We start from the raw sequence: 17136 nt of genomic DNA on the forward strand, positions 1-17136 counted from the left end.
AGTGTAAATAGATCTCTTCTTAGAAGGAACACTGAGGGGGAGGGGGGGAAGAAAAAAAAAAAAAAGAAGGAACAATGAAAGAAAGGGTCACTCTGTTCTTAACACTGAGTGCCTAAGAGGCATATTCAGTCCTGGCCCAGGGTCTCCTACAAAGATTCAGTGTCCTACCTTATGACACCAGTGCAGGTATAGTTCATACCCTTCCCAAACTAACAAAAATGCAAGTACCTGGAAAAGCAAAGAAGAAAAAGGAGGTTATTTTGAAATCACCAAGTTGCTGCCCAAAGCACTGTTCTATATCTCAGAATTCCCTTCACAGTCTGGCACTATATTCACTTCTTGCTATACCTGTACTTTGCAGCCTCTGGTAGTTTGCCATGCTGCTCCTCTGCCTGAAAAGCTCCCCCTCCCCATGCCACTGGTTCCAAGGTAGTTAAAATGCCACGTTCTATGTGTAATGTTCACTAGCACCTCCAGGAAGAATTCTTTGCATCTCTGGAATTTCCTAACAGTTGCCATACTGATACTCTTCCTGAATTCCTAACAATTTCTTTTCCCTGTGATGAACTGTATTCTGGTTATTACTTAGACCCACTTGTGACAGAAGAGAAGGCAGAGGCCAACCCTTCCAAGAGTTATTTAAAAGCTCTTGAGGAATCAGTGCCATTGTTACAACAGTTAACCACTGCTGTTAATCTGATATTTAGTCAACAAGTCTTAATTAGATTTTAATCTAAATCTAACTAGCCTCCAAGTCAGCAGGGAATATATAAAGCTCTTAACTATTTTATCAAAATAATTTTATATATCTGATTTCATTTGCTTTTTATCCAGCCCCATAAAACACCAATTAAATATTATCATTCTCATTTGAAAAAAAAGAAATTGAGAGTCAAAGAGGTTACAAAGTAACCTAACAACAGAAACAGAACTCAGATTTTCCTCTTTGTGCACTGTTATTGCCACTGCATGTATCCAAAAAGAGGTACCATAGAGTAGGAAGTTTGTGATAGTTATAATATATTGCCTTATTGGACACTAGAACTCATTTCTGCCTTAGAAGCTAACTATACCATTTAATGTGCACTGTGTATAAAAGCAGTACAAGTCAGTGGCCAGAGTTTGGCCCAGAGCACATCCTTCATCTGCATTTTCCCCATTAAAAAGAAAAGCCACCCTCCACATCAAAACTTCCAGGATGGTTTTCCTGAAATAGAAATCTGATTTATGCCAAATGTCTTAGCTTTACTTTCCAGACCTTCCAAAATCTGTCACAAGCCTATCTTTTTAGCCATGCCCCCATTATTCTCCATTGTGCTCTATATGCTAACAGAAACTGACCTTTCCCTCCTATCTACCCACACTCCATATTTCTATCGTGCCAACTTTGTCATAATGTTCCCACAGCCTAGAAATGTTCTTCCCCCATCTGCATATTATACACATGCCCAAATCCAACATCCCTTCAAGATCACACATCAGTGCCACCTCTTCCAAGAAGTCTTCCTTCTTGGCTGAAAGTCACCTCTTCCTTCTCAGAACCCATGCAGAACTTTTTTTTTAGGCCTCTCTAATGACAAATATAATATTCTGTCTGGGTTAGCTATTTTTGTCTAAGAGTTAGCTGTCCTACTAGAATCTAAACTCAGCGAACTATGACACTTTTATAACTTTACATCTCATACCTCTTTGAAGTGTCTTGCATGAAAACAGAAACTGCATGTTTTGTTGATCACTGTATACTCAATACTTATCATTCATACAGTGATTAACAAATTTTATTGAAAAAATGCAAATTGCAATGGATTTGGTGGGTTGGGGTTTTCTGTATCAGAAAGGAAATCAGTAAGGTCAGGGAATTGTGAAATCTGGGAAAGATATATATGTCCTTTAAAAAAAAAAAGATTTTATTTATTTATTCATGAGAGACACAGAGAGAGAGAAAGAGAGAGAGAGAGAGAGGCACAGACACAGGCAGAGGGAGAAGCAGGCTCCATGCAGTGAGCCTGACATGGGACTAGATCCCGGGTCTCCAGGATCACACCCTAGGCCGAAGGCGGTGCTAAACCGCTGAGCCACCTGGGCTGCCCAAGATATATATGTCCTATGTGTAAGTGGGCACTGAAATACTCCCATTACCTGAAAGTTAATCTCCCCTAGCTTTACACTTCTAAAGACTTTTCTCTTGCTTGGCCTGAATTTCTCATGTCACACTACACTACTATGTCAGGAAACAGAAATGGGGTCACTATTTGCCAAAGGTCTTACATAGTACTACTCTGCACCTGGACTAGAGGACTAATGTACGTTTGCATATTAGAATAGGTCTGAAAAACTAGCTAATTTGTAAGGCCCAGAAATACGGATTCTCAGGAGACAGGATATGGAATGCGGTAGTTCAATATGTAATGTGAATCTGGGGTGTTTAAAATAACAACACTGGGTGAACCATAAAAATAATTGGCTATGAAACAAGATTAGAAAAAGGATGTTCTGAAAAAAAAAAAAAAGAAAGAAAAAGGATGTTCTGGTATCTTTTAAAAGAGGAGGTTCTAAGACAGATCCTCTAATAGCACAAGCCTTTTTTCCTCCATCCATCCCTTGCGCCTAAGATTCAAGTAGCTGATGTAAACCCCAACTCTGCTAAGACCAGCATGATTTTAGGTTCTGAAGGCTCCCAGCACCTACTAGATACCATCTCAGATAGGAGCACCTCATGAGGCTTCTCAGGAAGAGAACAGGAGAAATGTGAAACATTACTCACCAACCGCAATGAAACATTCATTACTCACCACCAGCAATGAAGAGTAGGCAGCCAGGATCCCAAATAAACTGAGCAAAACAATGGACCAAAAGAACCAGTATCCTGTACCTAGAAAAACGACCCTGCAAAAATGTGTTTCGATCCTTTAAACATAGCAGAAATTAGCAGTGTCTGTGTCAAGGGTGAGGAACAAGACTGGACTAAATGAAGCACAAGAAAATGAAAGGAGTTAAAAGAGAAGCAATCTGAGAAGAGATCTTTGAAAAGCTGTGGAGATACTTAGTTGAGAAGTTTGACTTTACCCTACAGGCAACTTGGTATTTTAATGGTCTATATAAGTGGTATGATTTTTAAAAGTTATCTAGAATATATACTCAAAAATTATGCTCTCTTTATATAATACAAAAATTCTGGAATGTCAAAAGAGAAAAAGTCATCCATAAGTTCACCATCTTAATAAAATTAGTATTTTCCATTCTGGCAAGTTCCTTGTCCATTTGCATATGTTTTCTAATATAACTGCAATCATAGCTACCATATTAATTGCTCTATGCTAGAGCTAAGAGATTTGGGCCCTTGTAAAGCAGATGGAACATATTCTGTTCCAAGAGTAGGTTATGAAAGAAACTTGCTAATTATTTGCTAAGAAAAATAGTGTTATTTTTCTTAGCAAAAATAACACCAACATAACTTAGTTATGTTAGTCTACATATTATATGTCAAATAATTTAGACTCATTTCCAGATAACAGAAATTACCTTCTCTCAATATAAAACCTGGAGAAATTACATTTTAATAATTTAAAATATACATCAACTAACATATAACCACATTAAAAATAAGAAAGGAAATTCTCTTTGGTCAGGGGCTATAAAACACATCAAGAAGAAAGAAACAGGCAAGCAGTCACCCTATCGAGAGCTATCACTAATCAAAACACAATGAACAGTATTCTGCAGAAGATGAACTTACACCCAGAAATCAGAAATCATAAAAAAAAAATGTCAACAAATGAATTCAATAAAGCTGACACATGGAATAATTTGCATCCAAGAAAATAGAGCAATCAGAAAAGAATCACAAAACAAATATATTTAAGATGTTTAAAGAAATAAAGGAGGACTAATATCCATGTAACAAGAATATGTTTTTGCTTTAAAAAAAAAAAAAGGATTTTAAGTAATCTCTACACCCAACACAGGGACTGAATTTACAACGCAAGAGTAAGAGTTGCATGTTCTACTGACTGAGCCAGTCTGGGGCCCCAAGAATATAGTGGTGTTTTTTTTTTTTTGGTAAGATTTTATTTATTCACAACAGATACACAGAGAGGGAGAGAGAGAGGCAGAGACACAGGCAGAGGAAGAAGCAGGCTCCATGCAGGGAGCCTGATGTGGGACTGGATCCCGCGTCTCCAGGATCACACCCCAGGGCTGAAGGAGGCACGAAACCGCTGAGCCACCAGGGCTGCTCAAATATAGTGTTTTAATACAAAGTTCTTGAAAGAAAATGAACAATGGACTTAATATCAGTGTAGATATAGCCAAAGGACTAATCAAACAGCTAACCAAGAAATGGTTTTGGCTTTGCTTTCAAGTAAGAATGGAAAACTAAGGTTTGCCATTTAATTGTGCCCCTTGTCTTTTCTAATCATTTTTCTGACCACACTAGATTTCTAATCATTTCTCTGACCACACTAGATTTTTTTCACTTCCTTTAACATTCTTTTTTTTTTTAAGGCTTTATTTATTTATTCACGAGAGACAGAGAGAGGCAGAGACATAGGCAGAGGGAGAAGCAGGCTCCCTCTGGGGAGCCCTAAGCCAAAGGCAGATGCTCAACCACTGAGCCATCCAAGCGTCCCTTTCAAACTTCTTTTATATATTCAATCACATGTAAGTATTATTAATAGTTTAGTTCAGCTCAAAACTCTCTCGCCAAACTCAAGTGAAGTTCTTATCTACTTGCTATGAACTTCAGGCAAAGGAAAAGCTGTGATTTTTTTCTCTCTCCGTTTTTACCTCTTCCTATGCATTCATCTGGCTAGTGGTGTGGGCAGGGGGTAGGTAACAAAAGGGAGTGAGAAGAATGAACAGGAGTTAGCTTTAGTGACTACCTACACATCAGCGAGAATCAAAAAAAAGGAAGTCTTTCTTGGCTATCATCCCTCTAATCTGGGAATATACCACTGCTGATGAATATATAGGAGGCTCACTCTACATGGATTGTCCAATTTAGGCTTCTTGACTTAGTATTTTCAAGAGGCTTTCTCTCTGCTTTGGGCCATTTGTTTTATATCCCCCTAGTTCCATAATCACATCCCCCTTTTAGAAGAAGGCCTTCTCATTCAATACAGAGAGCCTTTTTAGGACAGCCTAGTCAATGCAACCTCCTCATCTAAACCGACATTTGCTGTACTAGTGCTTAAGAAATCTTCAGGACCTCATCCTTGCTTTCCTATAGCTGCAAGATGCAGCTTTCTTGCATCTTCCCCCAATACATATATTATATACCACAGTTATATTAGAACCACCAATCATTTCTGAAAAAAAAAAAAGGCACATCATTGTGAGGCATTGAGAACTTTCACATACCATAAGGAATAGGGAGACAAGTCCAACCCCACAACACACACAGAGGGTGTGTGGGGGGAAGGAAAGTGACAATTGTCCCATCAAAAATTCTGCTCTACCTCTTTCTAGCTAAAGATAACAATTTAAAAAGCTGGATGATGTTTTTTAAAATCTAAATGAAGGCATCAGGGAACCAATAAGCAGTGAAAAACTATGGAACCATGATACAAATAAGGGAGGAAATCCACAGATATAACTTGGCATTCGGGTGATTTTTCTCCAGAAGTGGCTGAGATAAAGGAGGGCTTCCTATACATTGCAGGGCTAGGAGGACAAAAAGGTGACAAGGGTTATCTGATAAACACTATACACTTTGATCTGGAACCTTCTAAGGTTACATCCTAGGAATAAGCACAAACCAGAAATAGACTCTTTTGGGGGTACTAAATCCTAGCTTTGAACCATTTAAGTGTATCAAACTGGATTAAGGTGAATAGGATTTGCTAATACACCTAGTTACTTGTCAGAGTAACTGAGAGGACATAATGTAATTCAAGGCCTCAAGTTAAAAAAAAAAAAAAAGGCCTCAAGTTACTTTTACAAACTTTTTATACATAATGTCTGGCATTCAAGAAAAACACAAGAATGAAACAGAGACACGTGAACAAACAGATGAAAAATAAAGAAGATTAAGGCACTTAGGGATAAAGAAAGAAGGTCTAATATACATAAAATTAAAGTTCCAAAAGTAGAGATGATAAAAAATGGGGTAAAAACAACATTTGAAAAGACAGTGGCTAAGAACTTTTCCAAAATGATTAAAATATTTTATTGCTCTGGGATCAGTCAGTAAAGATTTATTGTAGGGATCAGATACCTTATGCTAATATAGAAGCCATTAGAGAAGTCTATGTAAGGCTGTTACATTTATTCTGATATTTAGCCTAAAGTTGCTAGAAGTCAGGCTAGCAATTGGGAAGGAAAACTGAACACAACATATGAGAGAATGAAAACCCATAATGAGCAACTAGAACCCACAAGAACAAACTGAAACACTATGAGGACAGACTGGAACCCATGAGGATACATATAGACAATGGAACATGTGTCTATTACTGTGTCAAGGATTTAGCTAAGCTATCCATGGTATTGCTGCTTCAACATTCATTTTGTTTGGCCAAGTGGCCTGCAGGGACCTTAAACTGACACTAAGATGCCTCAGGGAAGCACATGACTTATAGAGCATCCCACAATGTCACCAGCGAATGTAAGTTCCTAATAGGACTCTCCCAACAGCCCTTAGGATCAAGTTTCCTCTGCATTCTAGTGCCTATATGCCTTATATGCCCCTTAGGTAAGACTCCCATGGCACTTACTAAATTCCTGCTCTTTTAGTTTGACCTGTCCAATTTGGTCCTAGCCCAGAAACCCCAAAACACTCCACCCAGGGACCCTAATAAAGGCATATGCCCCAGGTCCTGCCTCTCTTTCTGTCTATACTCTGCCTTGACCTTCTGTGTGCCCCTTGAATGTGCCATGTACTTTCTCCAGTACCTCTAAGTAATAAACTTTTTTCTTTTTTGACTTATCTTGTGGTCACTGAACCACCACTTCATCACTATTGTTGCCCTGACTCATCATCTAGCACCCTGTGCTCCACGTAACAAATATTAGTATAACAAAGTTGTAACATACTGCCTCCAAACTTGATGATAAAGGAGACCTTCAGAAATAGTTGGTGCCTTTTACTACTATGACCTAGGACATGGAGAAACTAAAAAAGATCTGGCAGATCAGACTGTATGTGGGCCGAGGTGCCACTCCATGTCAGCTAAGTGAACTACCAGATATTGCATGAAGGCTGCCATAATGCCTAAGCACATTGCTGACCTTCAGAGTATAAAACAGTGGCTGCTGATTCACTTCCTACATCCAAATTTTATGCAAATTTCTCATGACTAATCCTAACTCAATCCTATATTGGGAATGTAATTCTCAGAAATGAAGTTTTAGTTTAGCTGGCCCAGAAAGTATATTATCACAGTCCACTCAAGGTCAATTTAGCTTCTACTAACTACCCTTATTTTCTAACATGATGCAATTATCTCTCATGCAACCAAAAATGCACCAATCCTCTCCACAAGAGGTCAGAGTTCTCACCACTGGGTAATGGTTATACCTCTAATTTAAGTACTGATATATATGGTTAATTACTATCAACACACCCTATTTTGAATGGTAGAAGGATGGGAGAAGACAAAATTGGATAAAGATAGATAAACAGACAGACAGACACACATATAAAGAAGGGAGGGAAGGAGGAATGGGCAAGCACAATTCTGACCCCCATGACCTTTGTCCTCTGGTGTCACACCAGTGATGATGTTATGTTAGATGGTAAAAGGAACTTTGCAGATGTAATTAAGGTTGCTAATCAGTCAACTTTAAAATAAGGAGATTAACCTGAATTATTTGGGTAAATCCAGTGTAATCACATGAACTCTTAAAATCAGAAGAGGAGAGCATAAGAGGAAATCAGAGAGATGAAAAAGAACTCAGAGAAATACATAGTGTGAGAAGGATTTGACACCCAGTTGCTAGCTCTGAAGATAGAGAAAGCCACAAGCCAAAGAATGCACTGGCCTCTAGAAGGTGAGAACAACTTCCATCTGATAACCGCCAAAGAAAGGACACTTCATTTCTACAGTCAGAAATACATGGATTCTGCCAACAACTTGAATAAATCTGGAAGTGGATTCTCACCCAGAGACTACAGATAAAAGCTCAGGCCAGCTGGCACCTTGAATTTAGCATTATGCGATCCGAAGCAGAGTACCCAGTTGAGCATGCTTGACTTCTGACCTATAGAACTGTGAGATAATAAATGGGTATTGTTTCAGGCCACTGAATTTGTAGTAATTTGCTATAGCAGCAATAGAAAACTGCCCATGAAACTTATTTGTGGCATTAGAACCTGTGGGAATACATTCATACATACAATTTCTATTTGATGATGGAGTATTTACTGGGAATTCTGCTTGCTGCCAAGTATGTTTATTCCAATTATGCATTCCAGAACTAGAGAAATGACCACAGAGTGGGTCTGGGGACCCACTAGACCCACTGTAGAAATGGACCTGAGCCAAAGTGCCATCTATTACCTATCATCTGAAAGCCTTATTCTGACTAGTGAATCACATCTCCAGAAGTTCCTATCAGTTCAGTGTCAGTGTCCATTAGTTCCTGTAAAAGTATAACCCCCATGCACAACCACCTTGGTAAATGGCTAGATAGTCTTTGGGGGGAAACTAGGAGGAAGACTGACAGTATATACTTTTGATTGTGTAGTAAGTTCCTTCTGCAGAGTCTTACTTTCACTTAAGAGCAAATTTATTTGGTAAGTGAGTAAAACAGAGAGCAGGCAAATAACAGAAAAGATTAACAACCCTAAAAGTTGAATTTTTGAAAAGGTAAATAAAATAAACAAACCTGTAGCAAGACTAACCAAAGAAGAAAGAGAGGTCCCAAATAAATAAAATTATAAATGAAAGGGGGGACGCTCCAACTGATACCACAGAAATAAAAGGGATCATAAACAACTGCTATGTCCAACTATATGCCCACAAACTAGACAACCTAGAAGAAATGGGTAAGTTCCTAGAAACATACAACCTACCAAGAATGAATTATGAAGAAATAGAAAATCTGAACAGACCTATACTGAGAAGACCGACTCAGAAATCAAAAACCTTCCAGCAAGAAAATCCCAGGACCAGATTGTTTAACTGGTGAATTTTACCAAATATTTAAAGAATTAACACAATTCTTTCTCAAACTCTTCTAAAAACCAAAGAGGAAAGAACACTCCCAAACTCATTTTACAAAACCAGAATTACCCTGATACCAAAGCTGGATAAGGACACTATAAGAAAAGAAAACCACAGGCCCTGGGTGTTATATGCAACTAATGAATCACTAATTTCTATCCCTGAAACTATTAATATATGTTAACTAAATAGAATTTGAATAAAGAATATTTTAAATAAGATAAAAAAGAATTTAAAAAAAAACTATAGACCAATATCCCAGATGAATATAGATGCAGAAATTCACAACAAAATATTAGGAAGCCGGATTTAACAGCACATTAAAAAGATCATACACCATGATCAAGTGGTTCATCCCAGTAATGTAAGGATGGTTGAACATACACAAACAAGTAAGTGTGATACACTACATTAATATGATGAAACACAAAAATCATATGATCATCTCCATAGATGAAAAAAGAGCATTTGACAGAATTCAATATCTATTCATGATAAAAACTCTCAAGAGGAAAACCAAGAAACAGACTCCTAACTATAGAGGACGAACTGATGGTTAATAGAGGGGAAGTTGGAGAGGAATGGGTTAAGTGGGTGATGGGGATTAAGGAGGGCACTCCTTGTGATGAGCACTCGGTATAATATGCAAGTGCTGAATCACTAAATTCTATATCTGAAACTAAATTTACACTGCATGTTAAGTGGAATTAATTAATTAATTTTTAAGATATTAAGAGATACAGAAGGAAAGCCAGAGGGAGAGAGATAAGCAGATTCCTCATAGAGTGCCCAATGTGGGACTCGATCCAGGAACCCAGAATCACAGGCTGAGCCAAAGGCGTCTAGACACTCAACCACTGAACCACCCAGGTGCTCCTGATAACTGAAATTTAAACAAAAATTTGGAAAGAAAAAAACTCAATAAATAAAATACAGAATTATACCCTAACATAATAAAGGACACATATGACAAGTCTACAGTGAATATCTTAATTGTGAAAGGTTGAAAGCTTTTCCTCTAAGATCAAGAACAAGACAAGGGTGCACACACTCTCACCACTCTTATTCAACACAGTACTGGAAATCCCAGCCAAAGCAATCAGGCAAGAAAAAAAAAGCATCAGAATTGGAAAGGAAGAAGTACAAATGTCTCTATTTGCAGATTATATGATTTTATATACAGAAAATATAGACTTCACCAAAAAACAATTAAATCTAATTTAGCAAATTCAGTTAAGTTGCAGGAGACAGAATCAATACCCAAAAATAGTAGCATTACTGTACATTACTAATGAATTATATGAAAAAGAAATTTAAAAATTCCATTTACATTAGCATCAACAACAATAAAATACCTAGGCATAGATTTAACCAAGGAAGTTAAAGACCTACATACTGGAAAATAAAAGACACTGAGGAAAGAGATTGAAGACACAAATGAATGGAAAGATATCCTACATTCATGACTGAAAGAATATTATTAAAATTCCCATATTACCCAAAGCCACCTGTAGATTCGGTTCAATTCCTACCAAAATTCCAAAGGCATTTTTCACAGAAATAGAACAATCAAAATTTTTATGGAACCACAAAAGACCTTGAACAGCCAAAGCAATTGGAAAAAGAACAAAGCTGGAGCCATGATACGCCCTGATTTCAGACTATATTACAATGCCATTGTAATCAAAACAGTATGGTGTGGGCATTAAAAACAGACATACAGATCAATGGAACAGAATAAAGAGCCCAGGTGTATATATGGTCAATAAATTTACAGCAAAGAAGCCAAAAACCAAGAATATACAACAGGGAAAGGGCAGTCTCCTCAATAACCTGGACAGCCACATGCAAAAGAATGAAACTGGATCACTGTGTAATACCATACACAAAATGGATTATTAAAGTCTGAACGTAAAATTTAAAATAATAAAACTCCTAGAAGAAAACATAAGAGTTTCTTGACATCCGTGTTGGTGATGATTTTTTTGGATTTGACACCAAAAGCAAAGGCAACAAAATAAACAAGTGGGACTATATCAAACTAAAAAGCTTCTGCACAGGAAAGCATCAACAAAATGAATGGCAACCTACTTAAAGGGAGAAAATATCTGCAAAACGTGTTTGAGTGAGTGGTTAATATCAAATATACATCAAGAATTCATACATTTCAATAGCAAATAAATAACCCAATTAGAATTCAGAAAGAGATGTAAACAGACATTTTTCCAAAGAAGACATATACACCAAGAGGTACATGATAAAGTATATAAAAGTTACAGCATAGGGCATACAGTCAATGGTATCGTAATAGGATTGTATGGTGACAGCTGTACTTGCGGTGAGCACAGCATACAGAGTTGTGGAAAATAAAGGCACAAGACCTTTAAAATAAGTTATAGTGAAAAAAATTAATAAAAAAAATCAAGGACAGTTTCTTCAATAAATGGTGCTGGGAAAACTGGACAGCCACATGTAGAAGAATGAAACTAGACCATTTTTTTTATACAAAGATAAACTCAAAATGAATGAAAAGCCTAAAAAATGGACAGACGACCTGACCATTTTTCCAAAGACATTCAGGCCAACAGGTACAGGAAAAGGTGCTCAGTATCACTAATCATCAGGCAAACGCAAATCAAAACTCACAATGAGTTATCACCTGACACCTGTTAGAATGGCTGTTATCAAAAAGCCAAGAAATAACAAATGTTGGTGAGGATGTGGAAAAAAGGGTACCTTTGAGCACTGTTGGTGGGAATGCAAAATGGTACAGCCACTGTGGAAAACAGTATGGAGGTTCCTTAAAAAATATAAAATGGAACTACCATGTGACCCTACCAATTCCACTTTGGGATATCCAAAAGAAATAAAAACAGTAACTCAAGAAGACATATGCACCCCCATCTTTAGTGCAGCATTATTTATAATAGCCAAGATATGGAAACAACCTAAATGTCTGTCAATGGATTAATAAAGAAAAATATGGTATAAATACACAATGGAATATTATTCAGCCATAAAAAAGAATGAGATCTTGCTATGTGCAACAGCATGGATGGACCCTGAGAGTATTATGCTAAGTGACATAAATCAAAGAAAGATAAGATATCATATGATCTCACTTATAGGAAATCTTAAAAAAAAAAAAAACCCTAAACTCACAGATACAGAAAACAGATTGGTGGTTTCTAGGGGCAAGGAGTGAGGGGTAGGTAAAATGGGTGAAGATTGAAAAAAAGGTATAAACTTCCGGTTAGAAAGTAAGTCCTGAGCATGTAATATACAGCATAGTGGCGTAATAATATTATATATTTGAAAGTTGCTGAAGCTCTAGAGATCTTAAAAGTTATCACAAGAAAAAAAAATTTGTAACAATGAATGGTGATGGATGTTAACTAAAATGGTGATCATTTTGCAATATATACAATACCAAATCATTATGTTGTACACCTGAAACTAATAAATTATATCTCAATAAAAAGTTTTCCAAAATTGGGAAATTCTAAATATAAGAAATGAAACATTTTTGTATTTCAAGTGCTTTGTAGTAACTTAGAACTGATGCATAAAGACTGCATATAAGCTGACAAGAAAAATCACTAAAAATCCCACAAGATAATGGGCAAAGAAGAAAACTAAAAAGAAAATAAACTATTTTTAACACTTAATGATTAAATTAAAACAAAACAAATTCTATCTATAAAATTAATAAAAATTATTCAAAATAAGAATAATTAATGCTGTCAATGACAGGTTAAACTAGAAACTCTCGGGGCACTTGGGTGGCTCAGCTGATTGAGCATCCAACTCTTGATCTCGGCTCAGGTCATAATATCAGGGTGGTTAAAACTGAGCCCCAAGTTGGCTCCATGCTGGGAAACTGCTTAAGATTCTCTCCCTTTCCTTCTTCCTCTGCCCCTTCCCCCCAGCTCAGGCAAATACATGCACATTTGTGCTCTCTTTCTCTATAAAACAAAAACAAAAACAAAGAAACTCTCATATACCTCTGTTGTGAATGAAAATCACTATAATCTTTTGAGAAAGTACTTCAGCAATAGGCATAATGAATATTACAAATGTTTATTCTTTTTGGCTCTATAATGCTACTTGTGAGAATCTATTCTAAGACCTAAGTCAGAATACAAACTCTTATTCTCTGCACTCTCATTTCATAAAAACAAGAAAATTAGAAACATTCATAACGCACAATACAAAGTGGTTAAGTATTTTACAGCATCTTCATATATGAAATATTTTGGAACTATTTTAAATGATGTTCAGTTTTTACCAATTTTTTCAAAATGTTTATAATTATTTTAAGTGAAGAGGAAAAATAAAATTATATATATGTATGGTATGAGTGCAATAATATAAAAAAATAAGTGTAGAAAAAAAGGCTGGGAAATATACCATCAAGTGATTGTCACTCAAGAATAAGACTAAGGTGATTTTTATATTTTTCAAGTCTTTATATTTAAAATAACAAACCAGGGGTGCCTAGATGGCTCAGCTGGTTAACTGTCCAACTCTTGATTTTGGCTCAGGTCATGACCTCAGGGTCACAAGACTGAGTCCCACCTCTGGCTCCATGCTGTACGGAGCCTACTTAAGATTCTCTCTTTCTCTGACCCTCTCTCCCTCCCCTCCTCTCTTTCTTCTCTCCCCTCCTCCCTTGAAAAAAAAAAGAAAACACACTTTACTTCTATAAAAGTAAAACTCAACTATATTCCATTTTTTTAAAAGTCTTGTATTCAAACATACCTCTTTCTCCCCCAAATACCAAATAATGAGTAAGATTTGCAACCACCACACCAAAGAAACTGGAATTGCGTGAGCAATCCAGTATGAAGAGTGTGGCCATGAAAGGATGCCAAGGACACCCATTTCTGTGTTCAGAGCCCTAGGAAGCTCCCTAGGTACAGAAGGAAGAGGGGGAGGCTAAAGGTGAGGCAGAGACAGGAGGGTTCATGGACAGAGAACACAAAGACCAACTAGTATAAGGCATCAGTAGCCCAGACAAAAAGACTGAGGAACAAGGTTTCAGGGAGTCATCTGAATAGCTTCCCACTGAGCCAGATTTGGACTAAATGTGGAAGGTAAGTGTAATAGGTGAGGGTGCTGAGCATCCTTCCTCCACCCCAGAGTTAGGCCTCTCATCCACCCACTGTGGAAAAGACCAATTTTGTGACCCTTCCTCTTATGCCACCAGATCTTTTCAGCCTGAGGTACAATTCAGGTGGCCAGCAAACCAAAGAGCCCCTATACAAATGAAAATACAAAAAGTGAAACTCACCAGTCAAAGCCAAAGTATTCATTTGAAGTTTCTATCCACAGGAACAGCAAAATCACAGACAAGAAAAATGAAATAATCACAAATGGGTAAAATAATCGCTCTCTCTGGGAAGAGAAAAAAGTATAAATCAGCTCCATTTATACATGTCACTTCAGCAATATCTGTATAAACTTGTCAAATTCTGTATAGTTGCAATGCCGTGCATTATCCTCTGGAGACTGGAGTGACCACTGTATTCTCCTTACCCCTATGGAATTTTGTATAAGCCTATTTATAACATTTATTACATTTAATTGCAATTACATATTTATCTTTTTGTATTTGGTGAGAAAGTTTCTTCTCTAAGAAACTGTTACACACCTCCATCCTGGCAATATCCAGCAGAGTTCCTTAAATGGAGCTAGCTCTTAACAACCCTCTGTTCCATTAATCCACCTCGTCATCTACCAAATGTTTGTTCGCTGACTCAATCTTTGAGTAATTCATCCAGTCATCACTCATCAGTTCATTTCGTCACTTACCTACCCAAATTTGGGGGATGGAGGACAGGTTAAGGAATAAAGCTTTTTTTTGAGTAGCTACCTTGTGCCAGTACAATGCTAGACATTGCAAAAACTACTTTCATTTGCTTCATTTTTCAATATGGCCATATAAATTAGGTATTGTTATCCTTAACTTTGCAGAAGAACTAAAGCTCAGAGAAGTGAAATAACTGACTCAAAGATACACAGCCAAGAAGTAGCAGGGACACTGCCCAGATCTCTGAGCCTAAAGCCAGGATGGAGTACATCTTTATGGAGATGTTCAAACAGCCTTGAAGGCAACCTCCTTCACTGAAAGTCACATCACAAGCCAGTCATGCTAGAGGTTGCCAAATCCTTCCCGGGAACATTAGGTTTGCGTTGCTACCTGAGTTATAATCTTAACACTTCTGTATCACCTAAATAAGAATTCTGCCTCTTTAGGGCAGCCTGGGTGGCTCAGCGGTTTAACAACGCCTTCAGCCCAGGGTGTGATCCTGGAGACCCGGGATCGAGTCCCACGTCAGGCTCCCTGCGTGGAGCCTGCTTCTCCCTCTCCCTGTGTCTCTGCCTCCCCCCCCCCCCATGAATAAATAAATAAAATCTTAAAAAAAAAAAGAATTCTGCCTCTTCAGAACACTGCATTTAATCTGTTACCACTGGACAGATAATCCTTGCCCTGTCTAAACTATGGCATTACTGTGAAAAATAAAAATAAAGAAATAAAATGGAAAATGTAGGAACTGTATTCCAAAAAGATGAGAGACATTACAACTATCAAGGTGCAGTTTCTGGGTGTAGGAGGATGAAGAGCACAAAATCTTTGATTCAGATTTTACACTCTTACTCTCTATTCTAAATCTCATGTGGACTTTAGAAACATGTATCAGATAATGTCATTCCCCTGCTCAAAACCCTGCCAGAGCTTCCTGTTGTATTAACATACCATCAAACTGCCTGCCATGGCCCATAAGGTCCTCAATGATCAATCCTTGTCCATCCCTGACCTCATCTTATTCTACACATTCCATTTCTGAACTCCAGACTGGCCTTCTTTCTCTTTCTATAATATGACCAAATTCATTTCTACTTCAAAACTTTTGAACTTTCTGGTTCCTCTGCCTGGAATACTTTTGCCCCCAGCTGCACACATGGCTGACTCTACATCTCCATTTAGGAGACAGTTCACATGACGCTTTTCCAAAGAGATCTTCTCCAACCACTCTCCCACCCCAGGTTCTAACACAGTTTCTTATTTAATATCTTCAAAGCTCCTATCACTATCTGAAATAATCTCTCTTCATTTATGGTCTATTAACTAACTCATCCCACTAGATTTGTAAGCTGCAGGAAGGCTGAGGCCTTAGTTGTCTTATTCACTGTGGAACAGAAGTGTTCCACTAACTTGTTTTTGTTGAATAGATCCATTTCCTTGTTTTGATTCTCACTGTTGCCCCTCTTCTTCAATCATTTTCAAAGGCTCCCCGCTATTTACAAGGGAAAGTTCAAATACTTTAGCTTGACACAAAGATGCTTCATAATTTGATCAAAATATTACTTTACAACCCTATTGCTTACCATTGCTTTACATGTCCTTAATTCAACATTGGAAATTTATTTTTCCCTAAACACACCACTGTTTCTCTATTCCTCGACCTCTGATCACCTCATTCCCTCTACCCACAATCCCTTGTACCAATATTTCTGTATGTGAAAGATCACTTCCAAGAGTCAGTGACTCCAAGAGTAACAAAATAGCTAATATCTATTAAGGGCTAATTGTGTGCCAAGCCCAATTCTAAGTGTTTTCCATATATTACTTCTTCCATTCCCACAACAAATCCTATTGGTAGGTACTATTATAACCATCTCCATTTTTCTTCCTTTTTTTTTTTTTTAAGATTTTATCTATTCATGAGAGACACAAAGAGAGGCAGAGACACAGGCAGAGGGAGATGCAGGCTCCCTGCTGGGAATCCAAAGCGAGACTCAATCCCAGGACTCCAGGATCATGCCCTGAGCTGAAGGCAGAAGCTCAACCACTGAGCCACCCAGGCATATCTACCATCTCCATTATTCTAATGAGGCATCTAAAGCACTAGCTGTCAAGTAACCTGCGCAAGTGGTAAAACTCTAATTTGGAGATAGTCCGTGGTAA

The 17136-nt window shown here is 37.5% G+C and overlaps 1 protein-coding gene across 1 annotated transcript in view; it reads right to left on the reverse strand.

The window, feature by feature from the left end:
- Positions 1 to 15942, reverse strand: part of GDPD4 (glycerophosphodiester phosphodiesterase domain containing 4) — a 108955-nt gene extending 93013 nt beyond the window's left edge. Inside the window, exons 1-4 of the mRNA XM_055320363.1 lie at positions 15925 to 15942; positions 14458 to 14561; positions 2793 to 2886; positions 169 to 228 (exon numbers count right to left, since the gene is read on the reverse strand). Of these exons, the coding sequence (XP_055176338.1) occupies positions 169 to 228; positions 2793 to 2886; positions 14458 to 14561; positions 15925 to 15942 (276 nt within the window). The remainder of the gene's footprint in view (positions 1 to 168; positions 229 to 2792; positions 2887 to 14457; positions 14562 to 15924) is intronic.
- Positions 15943 to 17136: the final 1194 nt, after the last annotated feature.

Source organism: Nyctereutes procyonoides, unplaced genomic scaffold (genome assembly GCF_905146905.1).
Source record: "Nyctereutes procyonoides isolate TBG_1078 unplaced genomic scaffold, NYPRO_anot_genome, whole genome shotgun sequence".
NCBI classification, from domain to species: domain Eukaryota; kingdom Metazoa; phylum Chordata; class Mammalia; order Carnivora; family Canidae; genus Nyctereutes; species Nyctereutes procyonoides.